Source organism: Nannospalax galili, unplaced genomic scaffold (genome assembly GCF_000622305.1).
Source record: "Nannospalax galili isolate Female #2095 unplaced genomic scaffold, S.galili_v1.0 scaffold446, whole genome shotgun sequence".
Taxonomy (NCBI): Eukaryota; Metazoa; Chordata; class Mammalia; order Rodentia; family Spalacidae; genus Nannospalax; species Nannospalax galili.
In genome coordinates, this window is record NW_008355468.1 from 544,518 (window position 1) to 562,773 (window position 18,256).

The 18,256-nt window shown below is 37.7% G+C and overlaps 1 protein-coding gene across 3 annotated transcripts in view; it reads right to left on the reverse strand.

Moving 5' to 3' along the window:
- Window positions 1-8,494: 8,494 nt before the first annotated feature.
- Window positions 8,495-18,256, reverse strand: part of Lrrtm4 (leucine rich repeat transmembrane neuronal 4) — a 923,255-nt gene continuing 913,493 nt past the window's right edge. For 2 of the 3 annotated variants that reach the window (XM_008852697.2, XM_017803064.2), the window contains one exon: window positions 8,618-8,963. In XM_008852697.2, the coding sequence (XP_008850919.1) occupies window positions 8,742-8,963 (222 nt within the window). In that variant the 3' untranslated portion in view covers window positions 8,618-8,741. Of the gene's footprint in view, window positions 8,964-18,256 lie in introns of all 3 variants that reach the window. The other variant, XM_008852696.2, reaches the window with a different exon arrangement.

An 18,256-nucleotide genomic window follows, 5' to 3' on the forward strand; every position in this document is an offset into this window, starting at 1 on the left:
CAATAGCCATTGGAATTTTCATAGAAACACCTTCACGATTTTTCAAGTGGTATATTACAGTAACTTCAAGTTAACCTCCAAAGCTCTGAGTCTTCTCCATATAGACATCCTATCAAATCTAAAGTGGGCTCATTCCACCATTCACATTGATTTTTGACCCCCTGGTTGGTGATAGTATAAATCCTGGCACATGTGTCTGTGCACGGAACGGTCCATCCTCTGCATACACCTCCAGCTTATGGTAGCCCCACCTCTTCTCTAGTGCAGTGTATTCTGGCTCCTAAAATCATTCACGTGCTTTCTTATCTCTGACCTGATTGATGCCTGAGGTAGAATGCTCTCTGCACCTTACTGATTTCCATGCAGCAATTCTCCCACTGTTAGTGACTTGACTGTAGCAGATGTTTCAAATCTGCCAGTTCTTCCCTACTGTAGGACCTGTTGCATGGAATGCAATCAATAATTTCCTTGTTTTTAAAATGCCCCTGCCATAGTATAATCTTCAATAGAACAAAGATGGGTGGCTGGCACTACTGTTAATCATTGAATATTCATGTAACCAATCAAAATGCTTACTCAAAATCTTATCCCCTATACAATCTGTGCTGCTTTGCTTTTGTAAATAGACCCTTGTCACCTTCTACTTGGATTGTTATCATGTCAGTTTTTGACAAGACATACTGTGTGTCTTACTTGAAACTCTGTTTCATATAAAATTTTGTGATTCATTCAGTAATTCTCTTAGAGATTCCAACATTTCAATATTCTAGTCACTGTACTCTGCAGAATTTCAAACTATAAATCAAGACAGTTTCTATTCTTGGAAACCATCATAAAATTAGAGACATTAGATACTCGTTTTTTTTTTATAAGATTTGGTGCCTTCTTTACTCTTCATGAAATATACTGTGGTCAGAAGAATTAGATACTTAGTTTAGATTTTTAAAAAATTAAATGCTTAGCTTAAAAAGGAAAGTTGAATTGGTAGGTTTTGGAATACACCCACACTAAATGTTCCTGTTCCTCTTCCCAGGTGAGCCTGAGAACAGACAAAATGTGCTCCCAAATATACCCTGTGGAAAAAGAACTATATAGGTCTCATTGCTTCTACTTCAGTAAAGAATATTCTAGAATATAATAAAATTGTGAAATACTGAAATAAAATGGCTTATTTGGTTCCAGAATTCTCAGCGCTTTTAATATATTAATGTACTCTAGGGATAGCTAAATGGATGGATAAAGTACACAGCTGGCACTTAAGATTCCTTGACCTGAGAACACACTTTATCTAAGATAAAACATGGGACCAGTGCAAAATCAGCTTGGGAAAAGTTCTTGGTTTCCACAACAGATCTTAAAAAATAAAGATACTCTATAAAACTTAGCTAATTAACTTCCTGGAAGACTTTATTAGGAAATGCTTTAATACCCCATATGGCTAAAATAGAAAACATACCATATAGTTTATCTTTAAAATACCTTCAGAATCTAGATCACTCAGAATTACAACGAATCTGTCTTTCCTTCAGGTATTCTTGCTGTAGAATAAACTCTTTATATTATGTGTTTTTTAAATGAAATCAGCAGAATTGCTCTGGTGAGTATTGAATGTGTTTGTTTGTTTATTTGTTTTGGTCTTTTTGAGACAGGGTCTCCCTGTAGTCCCAACTGGCCTGGAGCTCACTACGTAGACCAGGCTGGCCTTGATCTCAGAGAGATCCGCCTGCCTCTGCCTCCCTGAGAAAGGCATGCACCACCACAGCTGGCATGTTTGTGTTTTCATACGTTCGTTTATTTTTGTTTTTCTGCCCGCTGTACAGCTTACCTGTGTTCTCCTAAAATTTTTGTGACGTTTTCAACTCCAATGTAGTTTTGTTTGGATCCAGAACCTCTAAGGAGGCAACTAAGGTTAAATGAGTTTCTGGGAGTGAAGATAAGACTCAACAGGATTAGTCAGAGGAGACATCTGGGAGCTCACTTCCTCTCTCTGCCTAGTGAGGACTACAAAAGAGGGCAGCTGCCAGCAAGTCAGAAAAAGCCAGTGTTAGAATCCAAGCTGCTGGAACCTTGACCTTGGACTCCCAGACAATGGCAAAATACATGTGTGCTGTTCAGGATTATAATATTTTGTTAGGGCATCCAGAGCTGGCTGGTACACTTACATGATTAATCCTTATCGCAGGATTAGCTTAGAAGGATTCTCTTCCTTATCTAAAATCAGATCAGTAGGCTCCTAAAGGAAAAAAGGCAAACTCAAGAATTTTGATATATTTTTTCTTCCAGAAAATACTCCTCATTGTAACTCCTGAATTTTTTTCCACTATCACAGAGTTTTTAACCTATGCAAAAATTTGAGCTCACATTCATGTGATTTTTATCCATTTTATGCTATTTTGGAAAAGCAAGCAACAGTAAATATAGGAAGTCTAAACTTCCTCTTTATTCACTTATATACTTTGTGTATGCTTGTACCCACTGGTGTGCACACACGTGAACACCAAAGCCAGAGGGCAACCTCAGTTCTCTTTCCTCTGAAACCGTCTATCCTTTCATTTGAAATAAGATCTGTCACTTGCCTGAACTCTCCAACTAGTGTAGGCTGCCTGAAATTGTAAGAGGGTATTACCATGCTGCACTTTCTAATGGGTTATGAGAAATCAAACTCAGGTGCTCATGGTGTCTCTCTAGGCCCCTATAGCCCCCCTTTTTAAATACTTTATTTATTATTTTTATTTTATGTGTATGAGTGTATTGCCTGCATACATGTGAGTGCACCCGTGTCCTGCAATGCTGAGGGGTTCAGAAGAGGGCATTGGATTCCCCTGGAACTGGAGTTAAGAACAGTTTGTAGCCACCATGTGGGTGCTGGGAATCGAACCCGGGTCCTCTGTGAGAGCAATCAATGCTCTTAACCACTGGACCATCTCTCCACCCTCCTAAAGCCCCTTTTAATGGTGAGGCAACCTCTGGGTCTTGTAAGAAAATATCTTGGGCAGGAGGAGCCCAGGGCATGCTTGTTCTTCTCATCTCCCCTCTCCATCAGCGTCCCCATTACCAGAAATGCTGGACCAGGAGACAGGTGTTACCAACCTCACCCAACTCTGACAACTGGTCAGAAACTCATCCACTCAGTTCACAAAGGCTTTGCATACTTCTGTGAATTCTTTGATGATTTATGTTGATTCTGGACCGGCTTACACAATAGTAACAATGAGCCAATCGCATTCAAGAGAAGAGGACTTCCTGTATGGGCAGATCTATTTCAATTCTCCATAACACATTCTCATCATTTTAATTATTCATTCTCATTTAATCCAGATTGATTTGACATTTACTTTATTATTAGAGAGCTAAAATATATGGGTCTATGATTTAAATAAGAAAGCCTGCATGTAACTCAGAAGGAGAAGAACACTGTGATTTGCAAATGTAGCAGTACTTATCTGCTAAGGTACACGCTTTTCTCTATGGCCAATGGAAAACATTCTTAAATCAACCTTTGCAAAATGAGCTCCACAGGAAATTAGTTACTAAGAATTTTCTAGTTATTGAATTACAGAATACATTCAGAAAAGCCAGAGTTGAATAAAGTTAAATGTGCTTTAGTGCAATTACCTAATGTTTGCATTTCACATTTTGGTTTTCATAAAAATTATTACCTATCAGTGATAGATGGTACACTTCAGAAAATGTTCTTTGCAGAAATGTAGGGGCTTTTTGTATAGCGTGATTGTATAATGATATTATTTGTTTTAGTAATTTTTTATTTTTAAGGTTCACATAAGGGACATGCTAAGTGAATAGCAATAAAAACTCCGAGTTCCCACACAGAGATACCAACATAAAAGGCTTCAAGTATTTATACTTATGGCCACCATTCTTCAAATGTGGCAGTCATATCAGCAGCTTCCTCAGCATGAGTTGGGGGCATGTTAGAAAGGGATATTTCTAGACCGCATGCATCCTAAACTCCATAAATTAGATATTTTAGCATGGAGCATACCAGTCTTTTGGAAAACATCTCCCCCATAATTGCAATGGATGATAATATTCTGTAACTACTGATTTTGTTTATCAGGAGAGTAATGGAAACTCATACCTGAGGGAGAACCGGCCGTCTTATAAAACTGCATCTTATCTCTGTAATGGTCAATTTGAATGAGTGTGGATGAAAGAAGAGCAGGTGTGTAGCAGAACATCTGAAGGGAATGGAGAATCCGACCAGGAGGAAACAAAGCTGGCCAACAGAGCACACTGGGTGCGGAAAGCCCAGGGATCATAGAGAATTCAGCAAATTGGGTTAAGTAACAAATATTACAGTCCATCAGCAGTAATATTGTAAAGATGAATATGGCATTCAGGTGTTGATGAGTCCAGATCCTAGAAATATATTGAGGAAGGAAAAACTCAGAGTTCCTGTGAAAGCACAGGCAGAAAACTTGGTTATAAGAACAGTTGTAACAGTGTGTCCTTCCTGTAGATTAATGCCTTGTCTAACTTAAATGTGAATTCCAATGAAGGATAACCCAAATTTCTGAGTTTGCACTGTTTGTGCTCCTCTGAATTAATGGTTATATAAAATGTTCTCAGACTCAGAAGGCTGTATGTGAAATATTTTGTGTAGAATGTCAACAGGATGAAATTTTAAACCATGGTTCCTCCTGTGCAAATATCAATCAAGATTCTGACCTAAAATATGTACTTACTGCTTGCATTAAGTAAAAATAAACTCAGTATTACTAAACATATTTATGAGAAGAGTTAATCAGAATATTTGGGTAACTGAGTATTCTAAACTGTACCACATCATGTTCATAATTGCATTCAAGGCATGATTTAATGCCTTGCTCAATGAATATTATATGATGGCCTTCAAATTTCAATTGAGAAACTATAGACCCTTCAGAGGTTCAATAAAAACTCTAGCATAAAATAAAATAAAATTTCTAATTAGACAAGTTTTATGTTATTCTCTTTGACAGAGCCTTTTTAACATTTGACATCAAGAACTCATAGAATCAACGTGATTCCTGACCTTTAAATCTCAGGGAAAGATCTTCATTAGCTAGGTTCACAATTCAGTTTTATGGACATTCATTATTCCAGAACGAAGGACATGAGACTGCCTGGGACAATGGACCAGCAATGGAGTGAAAGTTACCCACATAAGCAAGTTTTGTCCCTATTGTGTAGACACGGAGACAATGACAGCCTGAGTGAGGACTTACAAGAGTCTTGTCCCTCTTTGCTTATAACTGACTTTATATATTTTAAAAAAGATAGAATTTTGTGCAAAAAGAATCAATAAATGGAGGCTGGAGAGAGGGTTCAGCAGTTAAGAGCAATTGCTCCTCGTGCAGAGAGCCCATATCTTGAGACTCATAATGGCCTGTAACTCTGGTTCCAGAAATCAGATTCTCTCTTCTGGCTCCCATGGGCACCTACACACATCTGGCACATACACATGAAATAAAATAAATAAATACTATAAAAAAGGATCGTATTCAAATGTAAGGTTCTTGAGCCCTCTCAGAGAGGGCTATTTTTAATTTCAGTTAAATTGATAGATTAGAAGGAACATGACAGGAATGAGGGGAGTAAAATTCACCATCTCTGTTCAGTGTGTGATATTTTAACTGGGAAATGAAATCCTTTACTAGCAAGAGGTGCTTAATGAAATTTTCTTCCAATGACCATCTTTATTCAAATACTCTTCAGCAGATGAATGACAGCTCTAAAAGAGATCTGGAGCTACAACTCAGTGGTAGAGCTCCTTGCTTAGCATATATGCCCCTTGGTTTGGTCCTCAACACCACAAATAATAGCAACAACAATAATAAAGTTTAAATTTGAAAATAGAAAAGGAAATTTCTTCTTTGAAAGCTTACTTGGCCCATTACACAATATTTGGCCTGAATTTTCTAAGTCATGACTTCAACCCTCTTCAAGTAAAGCTGCTTTCTGATATTTTTTTAATTCCTTCTAATCATCAATAATTTGCAGATCTTGATGTAAATATGTTCTGATTCATATAAATGTTTTGTAAATATTTAAAAAATAAGTTCTCTGGAAGTTTTCATATTCAGAGGGCTCAACAGTTCCACAATGCTCCCTGTTTCACTCATAATTCACCTTACTATTTTATGTTTGACTCTAACCAGCTGTTGTCTAAATACAGCTATTTTAATTAACATAAAGAATCATATCTATTTACTATGTTTTTGGTTGTAAGATATAGAAACAAAGTATAGTCAACTTTGATCAAGACTTTTCAGGTTTAAAGTCTGGTGTGGTAGAAAAAGGCCAGCATTTGGGAGGCAGGTAGATCTCTGGAAGATTGAGGCCAGCCTGGTTTACATAGCGAGGCAGACCTTGTCTCAGTAAATAAATAAATAAATAAATAAATAAGTAATAAAGATTTTTCAGGTGTAAATCAGGTGTGGTAGGAAGGTTTCAATGTTTAATAAGATCCTAGTTTCCTTACCTCACCCCAAAATAATCCTTTTAACTTGGGAAGAGTTTTTGTAAATTTGTTGACCAAATCCTTAAAGCAAAGTAAAAATATCAAAATAGTGTCTTTAACTTTAGAACTAATAGTCAGCTCTATGTTCACAGTTTAGAAAATATATTTCACCTAGAGTATAAAAATTAGCAGAAAAATCAACAGAATTCTACAACAATGGCCTTCTTCAGTGTAGAAATAAAAGCTTTTCCTGGTTGAAATTTCCTTTAACAATTTTTTTCTCATTTAATACAAAATGTAACTTCAAGTCTAATTTACAGTGATAATAAAACAGAACAGTTTGAGAAGAATAAACATACTCAGTAACCTATGCTAGTTTTTATAACTTTGTGATAAAATTACTTATAACTTTGATATGAAAGTATTTCTAAGGATCTTTACTATGACCTTCATAGAATTTGAAACTAAGTGATTGATAGCTATCAAGTTAATTCTTGCAGACCTCAGCAGAACCAATGCTTACTAGCACCTTAACATGTAAATTTTTCCTTAATAAATAACACCCATTCTGTGGCTTCATCTTATTTCCAGAATAAAACTACACAAATAAGACCAAGGACATACCAGAGGCATATACATGGTGAGATGGAACATTGTTGAGCTAAAGCAACAGAACCCGAAGAACCCAAAGGGAAAATGACTTGATTAGTTGACAGATGTATCATTATCTTCTCTGAAAAATGTTATTTTTACTTTTTATTTATATGTATGTGTGTAAGTCTGTCTGTATGTATGTATGTACAGATGTATATGCAGATGCCCTGGGAGGCCAGAAGAAGGTATCAGATCCCCTGGAGCTGATGTGGATGCAGGTAACTGAACTCAGATCTTCTACAAGAACAGTAGACACTCTCTTAACAACTGAGTCATCTCTCCAGACCTCATTGTCTCCTTTGAGAAAAGAAAAGGAGTGTTTTGTGTTGTTTTAGATAATAATCAAGTTCTGCATGGCTCTATCACTCCTGTAAGTTCTTTCAGTTGTGAACTCATATTGATATTTATATTTTTGTCATTTTGTCATGTCTTATTAAAGTTAGGAGATATCTAAAAATAATTTTGAGGCATATTAGCACTTCAGACATATCTCATATTTTTGTCTACATATCGTATTGTGTCTCTATCTAATCATAGAATGCAGAGAAAGCCCTTGGTAGATTCCTACTGTGCTACTCTAATACATAGTAGAAACAGTCCACACATATAAAACACTCAGTGTTAGGTGAGCTGTGGTATATCAACAGCAAAATAATATATTTATTTTAGTTTTCAATATTTTTTATTGATAAAAATTACACAAAAGCTAAGTGATGATTAAATTTAAAATCAATGTTACATATTATCTTGAGTTTAGAAATTTGTTATATGGAAATTTCATCAACTGATCCACTAGCTATTGTTTGCAGAGACCCTCTCTCCACATGAGGATAGTTCTAATGGTTGTCTGTTTTCTAGATGTTCACAGTTTTCTTTATCAGACTTCTTACAATGAGGGTTGCCAGTGAGGAAAAAAACCTAGAACTCCTAACATCACCACCAACATGTGTGTGGAAGGAATAGTCACCTGATGTATTTAATTCTCATTCCAGTAGTTTATCAAATTCTGTGACCAACTTTCTTTACAGAAAAGGTCTGTCCAAACCCAAATCTTCTTTTGGTGCCATATAAACTTTAATATTCATGTTCAGCAGTGGAAACATAACCACTTGACCAAGAAAAAAGTTAAAAGAGATAAATAAAAAGAATAATCAAGATTTTAAAGGACAAAACAAAGTGAAATCAATGGAAACAAAGTCTGTGAGTGTTATTACACACCTTACAAGGAAAACTGTATTGTTTCCCCCAGATTCCCACCCACCCCGTGTGGTTCTCCAGCCCAGGAACCATGCAGTGTAGAAAAATCAAATATACAAACAAACTTATAGATAGCTAGGATGAAATCTATTTTTATAAGAACTTGACACTCTTGACTATTTACATCCGGGAGCATTTGTGTTTCTTTTATAGTTAAAAGCAAAGAAAATTCTGTCTTCTCCTTTGTTGGTGGGTGTGCAGCAGCTGACCAAACTCATAAGCAGTTTTGGGGTTGCTTCTCTAATGCCAGAAACTCCTGTCCAGAAACAAGAAGCTCCCTTGGCCGCAGGATGCTGGACACCCACTGTCTTTGAAGACAACGGCCTTCCTTCCCTGCGAGCTCCCAGTCAAGGAGGGGGCTTTAGCTTTAGTTTGTTATTCTTTCCAGGTAAATGGCAGGTGCGGCCGACCTGGCTATGGTGGCGATGAAGCTGTGGTCTCTCCCGAGCTCCAGACTGGGACTATCATCTTGATCCACAGACACTGCCTCGTAGGCTTTGTTGATGTGGAGAGGCTGGTGCGCCTGACAGTACCCCATCACTGGTTGGTCATAGGCGTAATAGGGCAAAGGCTTCACATGGTGTGATATCTGTGTGTGAGAAACAGAGACAGAAATTGGTTGGTGATTGATAAGCTTTAAGAAGAGAAGGCAAGCATCAAAGACTCCATTTTTGTTTTCTTGCTGATTCAATTCTTCCACTACCAGCGATCGTAATTTAACAAAATGTTGGTTGTAGTTATTTTACCAAATACTATTGTACATCACATTTTAATTTTACACTTACTATAAAATTACAAAGTTCCTTCAGAACTTTATTTTCTGCAGCCTCAGCATAATTATAACAAAGTTAGATGTACCTAAATATACATGAACAGGCAACGTTCTTTGAATATATATCATATATATTTATATGTATGTATCCATGCATGTACATGATTAATTATGTTTCATGTATGTTTTGTTTAAATGTTTTGGAGATTTTTTTGTCTTTTTGAGCTGGGCTGGGCTGGATCTCTCTATGCAGCCCAGGCTGGCCTAAATTTCACAGAGATCTGCCTGCTTCTGCCTCCTGAGTGCTGGGATAAAAGGTGTGTGCCGGCAGCTTGTTGAAATGTTTTGTTTACATATTTGACCTGTATATTTCATGTTTTCTTTTTTTAATTGATTTTGCTCTCTGAAAACTGTAGTACACATCTCCAATGCACTCTGACTGCCTCCCCTCCCTTTCTTATCTCTCTCCCACCCCTAATAACACTTCTCTTCCCCAACATTCCTTTTTCAGACTCATGACTTTTGGTTTTGTGAATCATTTAATTTCACCAGCGTTATCTATGTGAGTATCAGATTAGAGCTATCCATTGGAACTTGGTAGGGTCACCAATAGGCACACTACTTCAGGCAATGACTCCCCTGTTCCCAGAAACTATCTGTTGCAAATAGTTCAGCTAGCTTCCTTGAGGAGCCTCTCCTCCATCCACGTCTCACTGTTGATGGGCCTGTTCTTCTATAGACCCGGTGCAGCTGTCCACAGCTGCTAAGAGTTTGTGATTTCACTGGCTGTATCTTTTCTAGGAGATGGAATTTCACAGCCATTCTCCCTGTCCTGCATTCTTTCCATCCTCTCTTCTACAGTGCTCCATGAGCCTTGGAGGGAATGGTACGAATATCTTCTCTCTGGCTTAGCACTCGAAGTTCACTTAAGTTCACCAGCTTGTACAGTCACAAGTCTCCGTATTCATCACCATTCACTTGAAAGAGAGGTTTCTGTGACTAAGGCCTAGAGTAGCATTGTCCATGGGTATAAACAAAACTATTTAGAAGTCCTCAGGCTGTGCTGATTTAATAAACAGCAGTATTCAATGTCCCTTGAGGCCTCTGATCTCCTTCACCCCAGGGGCTATTTCCTAGGTTTACAGTTCCAGGCGTGGACTTTCTCCTGTAGAGTAGATTTCAAATTCAAACTTCTCATATAGGCTATACATATTTTACTTTACATTTGTACTTTTCACTTCAAATTATTCAAATATTGATTTTGGGTTCCTATAGCTTTTATTAAAAAATAATTTCACAGATTATGTCTAACAATATATTGCTTAAAGTATTAGAATCAGCTCTGCACGAGAGTTCTAGACTAACCTGACAAGTGCATCTCTCATCAAACAAGCTTCTTTTTTGCAACAGATATAGACTTATCACAAAGGTATACAAGTGATCAAACAAAAAGATAAGTGTCTGTGAGGTGCCCAGCCCTACGTGACACAGTTGCAATGGAACCTCTACAGCTAAGGCTCAGGGAACAGAGTGGAACAGGCAGCGGAGAATATTAATGCACTTCTCAACTTTCACAAGTAAAGCTTCCTCATGCAAAAGACAGGGACTAACCAAGAAAGTTGTAAATGACCAAAGACCAGGCTACAGGAGACTACAGAGTTCTTATTCTGAATAGGACACCTGTACCAAACTCCTGTTGCCAAAGGTTCAGGCACCATTGTGGAAGAGAGGGCAGAGAGACTGTAAGATCCAGAGGGAAAAGAGTTTTACATACAGCTTGGATGGTAACAGCATACATAAGACCCACGCATGCTCAAGTCAGATAATATCCCAATATAGAAATGGGGAAATGGGGAGGAGGCCCCAGCTTCAACTGAGAAACTATTGGCAATAGATAATTACTGGGAGAGGGAGAGTTGGTTTTCTTTAAGGCTGTGAGACTAGATAGGCTAACTAGTCTCTGGTGGATGGACATACACTGAAGGACATTTGGGGATGCAATCTTGTCTCATTAGGCCTTTATACATACATACATACATATGTATGTATAAAGGCCTATTGACAGATATATAAAGGCCTATATATGACAGAGTGCGTGACTGGTGGGAAGGCTATTAGAGAGGTATAGATGGGGAGTCTAAGTATGATCACAATATATTGTATGAAACTTGAAAAATTTGTTAAAATAAATTAATTAAAATAAATAGATATTAGAATCTTAGTACAGGCACCTCTTTGTGTTTACAATTTGGATTGATATTCTTTGTATTCAAGTTAACAAGCTGAAATTCTTTGCAGAGGAATTTCTGAAAATACCACAGTCATATTGACTCTCCCCTCAGCTTTCCATTAGAACAAGTATTTCTAGTAAGGAAGCACAAATCTCGAAGTCAAGGAAAGAGAAATGGCGACTGCAATATTTTTTATGTCAAGCAGGGAAATCTGCCATAACTAGCTCCATCAGTCTGCTGGTGTGCATTCACGATCCAGAAGACAAAGCTTCTAGGGCTCTGCTGTGGCCGCTGTGGCCCTTTGAACACTGCCGTCTCAACTTCATGTCTGCTTTAGCATTTGGGATCCTGGGGCAGGAACTTTGTAACTGGCATGTCCCTCCTCACCTGCAGCTCTCTGGCAGAAGCTAGTGGAGGAAGATGAGAACGGATTCTTAGAAGAAAGGATTGCCCCTGCTGAGGGCTTCCTCTCTGCTCTGTGAAGACATGGCTTCCAAAAATGCCTCATTCTTTTGAAGTGATGGGTTCATCACTCTAAGCGCAGGTGATGGTTCTGACAACACTGGTGGCATATGGAGCCTTTGGACTCCTTACCCCTGCTCCCCCAGACACCATCACGTGCTACAGAAGGCTGAGGTGGGTCACATGAACTTTTATGTTTTAGTGACTCCAGGTTTTTCCCTCTGTCCTCTAAGCCTACACATGGAAGTAGAAACTAGTTCCTGAATCTGGCTTTGTGATGACTTGGCACCATCTTAGTCATTGCGTTAAGAGGCGATCATAAGACATGTGTCATGAAAGCAGATGGGAGAACTGTTCAGAGAAAGAACAGGGAGCAGTAGGAGAGGATCAGAAGGCTGGAAGAAGGGGACATGAGAACGATGTGGGGAGTGGGGGTAGGACCAGTGGAGAGTGAGTTTAAAAATGTAGCCTCAAATTGGTATGACAACTACAAACCAGCTCTTTACTGGTATTTTAGCTGCAAGTTATAAAGCAAAATATCTGTGTAGTCTGCTTGGTTAACATATCTATGTGTAGCCCTTTCATGGAATAGATACAAGTTGTTTATGAGATAAAAGACAAACAAAAACCTGGTAATAGGAGAAATTTACCTTCCTGGATAGAAATGTCAAATAGCAATGCTTATCGGCATACCAAGTGAAAAATTCAATTCTTTATAAAAACATTTGCAATAAAACCCATTTCTTTTTTGATATTTTATTTATTATCTTTATTTTATGTGTACGAATATTCTGCCTGCACATGTGTAAGTACACCCATGTCATGTAATAACACAAAAGTCAGAAGAGGGCGTAGGATGCCCTAGAACTGGAACTACAGACTGTTGTTAGCCAACGTGTGGATGCTGGGAATGGAACCTTGGTCCTTTGCAAGATCAGCCAGTACTCTTAACCACTGAGTCATCTCTCCTGCCCCAAAACCCATTTCTGTATATTAACCAAAATTAATTTGAAAATGTATAAAAACAATAGCTCGGTATCTAGTTAGCAGTTATTTGTAACTCACTATATAGTCAAGGATGACCTTAAATTTTTGATCCTTCCTCCTCTACATCTTGAGAGCTGGGATTACAGGTGTGCACCACTCTGCTGGGTTTAATGCTATCATAGGTATAGAACCCAGAGCCTGCTGCTTGCTAGGCAAGCACTTTATCAAGGGAGCTGTATCCCTTGCCCTAGCCATACTTGTCAGACTTGTGCTCAGAGTTCATTTCTCCAGTTACTACCTAAGCTCTTTAGGGGTTCTCCACACCAGTTCCAGTGTTTTATTCCAGCCGTCTTCCTTCATTTTAACAAATACAATTTTGATACAAAGTTATTATTTGCCTGAGAATTGTCTTTTTAACATATTGATATTTACTAGGAAAGGTCCCTCCTGGAATTTTTGAAGATCTAGACTAAAGTAATGTTTTCAGTGTATGACACATGTGCTGCTCAGTGCTGTAGGAGACCCCACATGATTTCTGGCTGTGAGTTCCAAGAACCATCTTCACTAAGAACAGCATGACCTCATACCTACAGAGAAATGGGAAAATGAAATTATTTACAGCTTTATCAAACCTGGACAGAGAGAAATCATCATTTTGTCTATGTTTCCAGTAACATCGTTTTAATTTCCAGAAAGGACTAAACAATAACCAGCAAGTATATGAATGTCAATTTAGCTGTGGGACAGAGTTGCTGCTCACCTAAGGTCAGTATTCTTATGACAGGACTTTTCTATTTTAACATGAAATTTTCTATTTCAAATTAGGATTCCTGCAGGCATCTTTACAGGATCCCTCTTGCATTTGTGGGTGATAAAATTAATTTAATGAATGAGATACGTTTTCAAAAATTAAATAAAGCAAAACAGACAGAGTCAAGGAATAGAGTAAAGGCAGCTGTTTGTCACATTTTCAGCCATACATGTTAGTGTGAGCATTGCTTACACGAAGAAGTAATTTTTTTAACATTTATTAATTAATTTATGTCAATCATTTTAGTATTTTATTTTTGTATGTGTGTATGTGTGCGTTTGCACATGTGACTGCAGGTAACAGCAGAGACCAGAGTAGGGTTTTGGATCCCCTGAAGCTGGAGTTACAGGTTTTTATGCTTGACTTGAGCACTGACACTAAAACTCTGGTCCCCTGCAAGAGCACCAAGTGGTTTTTACAGCCACCTCATCTCTCCTGCCCACATTTATTTATTTAGTGTGTTTAGAGGATAAAACACAATTGTGATATGGGGGAGAAAGTGTATCCCCTAGGGGTTTCTTAGTCTCATTCATAAAAGAATTTAAGAGTGGACACAAATGGAAGCTTTAGGATAATTTTATTAGGATTTTAAAGAAAAATCCTCAGGGCCAGTGAGCTGGTAATCTCTGCATCTGCCTTAAGGAGGACAGACTTACAGAGAGCTGCGTGTCTGTGTCTGGGGCCAGAAGCTCTTCACTAGAAGATGGAATCCGAGGTAGGAAAAGTTCTCCATCTCATTAGCACAGTGGCTATTGCACCCATCCTTTTAGCATGACAAGATGAACCTCTCTTCCTAAGGGATGTTCTATGACCAGATAATTGACCAGTGAATTTGGAAAGGTGGGGATTCCAACAGATAGACTCAAGATTTTATAGTCTCCACAGGTTACTCTTTTGGGCTAAGTGCTACTCTAATGGTGGAGCCGGTTCTCTCCTTCCACCATGTGGGCTCCAGGGATGGAATTTAAGTTATGAGGTTTGGCAGCATGGACCTTTACTCAATGAATCATCTCACCTGCCCCAGGTAAAATAATTTTGAATTGGCTATTAGTAGACATTCATAGAAAGTGCTTAAAGAAAGCATATATCCTGATTCACCATATTTTTTAAGATTTATTATTTTGCTTTTACTTATGTATGTGTATGGATGTCCCTGTGTATATGTGCTTTTGAGTACAAGTTCCCTCAAAGACCAGAGCCAGCAGAATGTTAGTAGTAGGCAGTTGTAAGCCAGCTGACCCTGGTGCTGGGAACTGAACTCAGGACCTCCGAAAGAGCAGCAAGTTTTCTTAACCTCTGAGCCAGAGCTCCATCCCCTCACCCCATTTATTTTAAATGATTAGTTATAGCTTGGATAAACTCCCATCCTGCTTTTAATATTTCTTCTTCTCTTACCTCTCAAATCACTAAGTTCCACAACAAATTTGAACATTAAGTTAAATTATTTGTTTCTTTGCTTTGGTAATGGTTTACACCCATAGAAGGCAGTCACTGTTCTCAGGTAATCTTTTAAGCAATAATAATGAATTATTTATTAATGACAATAGAATTTTTCATTAATTGTATCATTGATGTAATCTTGAAAATACAAGTCTATTTTCAAACATGAAGATGTCTGGGACAACTACTCAGGCTAAGTCAAAATTGTAACTGAGAGAAACTAGATTACTTATCACATATGTACTTTGTTGCTGACGGTGGGATCAGAAAGTGATTGTGTGTAGTAATCTGGGCTGATTTACTAGACATGAATCATGAAGTTATATATAACCTATCTCAGTCCAGATCTAAAGGAATTTTTTTTCCATTTTAAGTTGTATTTTTATTTTTAAAATACATACATACCTGTGTGCCTGTTTATAGGTATGTGTACATGGGCACAGATACAAACATAGGCAAGAAGAGATGATCAGGTCCTCCAGACCTGGAGTTAAGGGCAGTAATGAGCTATACAATGTGGGGGCTGAGAATAGAACTCAATCCTTTATTTCTAGCCCCCATTTTATTTCTTATTCATAAACCAGCACAAGATCTAAGTATGAAAAGTTTGTCAACATTTCTGTTGGGGAAACACTGTAGGATTTTTTATGCATGTCAGATAGGTAGACATATGTGTGATTGGTGTCCTGAGTCACCATGGCTTTGACAAAGCAGACAAATGGAAGCAGGCACTGTTTCTGTCATTTGAGTATGGAGAAATATTTTGGAGAAGGCCTCTTTGAGAGTATCATCCTTCTTTTTGTTATTAATAGGTGGGGGAATATAATTTAAAAATAACACTAAATAGCCAAGCGTGGTGGTGCATGCCTGTAGTCCCAGCACTTGGGAGGCAGAGGCAGGTGGATCTCTGTGAGTTCAAGGCAAGCCTGGTCTACATAGTGAGTTCCAGGACAACTCATGCTACAGGGAGACCCTGTCTAAAAAGACAAAAAAATAAAATAAATAACACTAAAAAATGACCATGTTGCTTTCAAATACAGAAACAATCACTGCGAATTTAATGACCAGTGCTTGTTTCACACTTTATGTTTCTTTAAAATTTTCACCTATTATTTATTTAGTTAGTTAGTTATTTAATTTTTAGTTAGTTAGTAATATTTTTGTGTAGTAGCATTTCTGTGAACCTCGGAGGATAACCTTCGGTGTTATTCCTCACCTTGTACATTGCAGTTCCCAGAAAATCTATCAGTTCTCAGTTTTGGCAGCAAGACCCTTTACCCACTGATCTGTCTGGGTGGCCCTTGTTCCACAGTCCATTTTAAGGAAGACTCACATTTCCATTGCAGATTAACACAGTCCATCAAAGTCAACATTAAACATCGGTGTGATTCTGCCATTGCATTATACAGTGGCAGTCTTTTCCCCCAGTCATTGTAAGGAGAAGACACTGGAATCCCAAAACATTTGTTAGTTGTGTGTGTAAGAGGAAGTGGGAGACTCAGAGGCCATCAGTACTACCGGGTTCATCTAAAGATGAGAAACTCAGTAGCTCACATGACAATGCTGCTAAATTTTCAAGTTTATTTGAAGCTTTTAGATCTAAAGTATAATGTGAAAGAACAATTTCATATTTAAGAAGATCATATTACTTTTCAAATTAAATAGACTCAAATGTTAAGGGAGTTAACTTTAGATGTGTATGGTATGTCATTCCTGAGCTCAGAAAACTGGTTTTGCTATTACAATTGGACTTAAAAAAATTATTTTAAACTAAATAAGCAGGGACTGATGCCCTTTTCTCATTGTATATGAAAAAGGCTCTTTCAGGATAGAAACCACTGTAACATTCTCCCCAGGTAAACCAAACAATGGCAAAATATAAATAATAAATAAAAAATAAATAAATAATGAAATAAAATGGCTGGCTTTGAAAGAATAACTGCAGTGTTTGCTCATTTACTATTCTACAGGGAACCATGTAATCTACTGAATTTGTGGTTTCAGAGCAGCTAAGAGATAGAAGTCTTGTGCTTTATAGTGATAATGTACAGTACATTAACCATCTGGTGGTTATCATTGTTTCCTTTCCAGTAGTCAATAAGTATCCTTAAGTTCCCCTTATTGTAGCCTTGGCATTTTTGTAAATGTATTTTCTATGCATTTCCAAAGATCCCAGTGCTCCATCTCATCTCCCCTGGGTTCCTATTTGTAGCTCAGCAGAACAACACTATTTAAAGATGTCCTCCTTAGTGTGCCTGGGTACTCATTGGTTGTACTGAAATCTACACTTTGAAAATAAAACCTGTGGTGCATAGAACCAAAGAACCCCATTCAGGAAATATGGTGTGCTCTTCTAAAACACAGACCTTTGCTTCTTTGGCACTTACATGCATTTGAAAATAAATTGCACTTAAACTTCTACAGGGGCATATTATATAACTAGCCCTAAGGAAGGTTTCAGATGGGAAGATTCGTTCCTATGACTAATTAGAAGCCACTTGAATCCTCCTGATTTAATCCTCACGTGATCCTCTGGAAATGGGCAAAGAAGTGGCATCTCATTGACCTGGGGAACTCTGTGATTATAACGAAAGAAGAAATATACTGAGAAGACATCCTTCTGATCTTTTTTGTTAACTCAGCATAGGCAGCATCTTTTCTGGAAGTGTGCCCTGCCTTTTTGTCTTAAGAGTTTCCATTCAGAGAGATGCAGGGGCACAAGTGATCAGGGCCTGGTTCTTAACTAAGATTTTCAGTCCTACTTTGTGTATTAAGATGCCTTGAATCATCAGTGCTTTCTAACTTTCTAAAATATCATTTTCCCTTTAACCAGAATATTATTTTATATATTTTTTTTCTTCCAACACACCAGTGGGGGTAAGAAACTAAGACATTTGTCTGAATTACAAAGGCTTCTTGTGTTAGTGATTCAAAGAAAGGCTTCAGAAAAGTGTGTAGTTTTATATATTAGGAGGAAAGGGTAAAATTATCAAGGTATATGCCGAGCTTCCAAACCTGTGTATTGACTCTGATCCCATAAATTCACATCCATAGCAATTATATTTAAACTGAGAAATGAATCTGTGTTGTAAGTGTGAGGGAGATGTGAAATGGAGTCTAGAAATATTTGATCAAAGACTTTTGAATTTCAGCATGGAAATCCAATATTATCCCCTTTT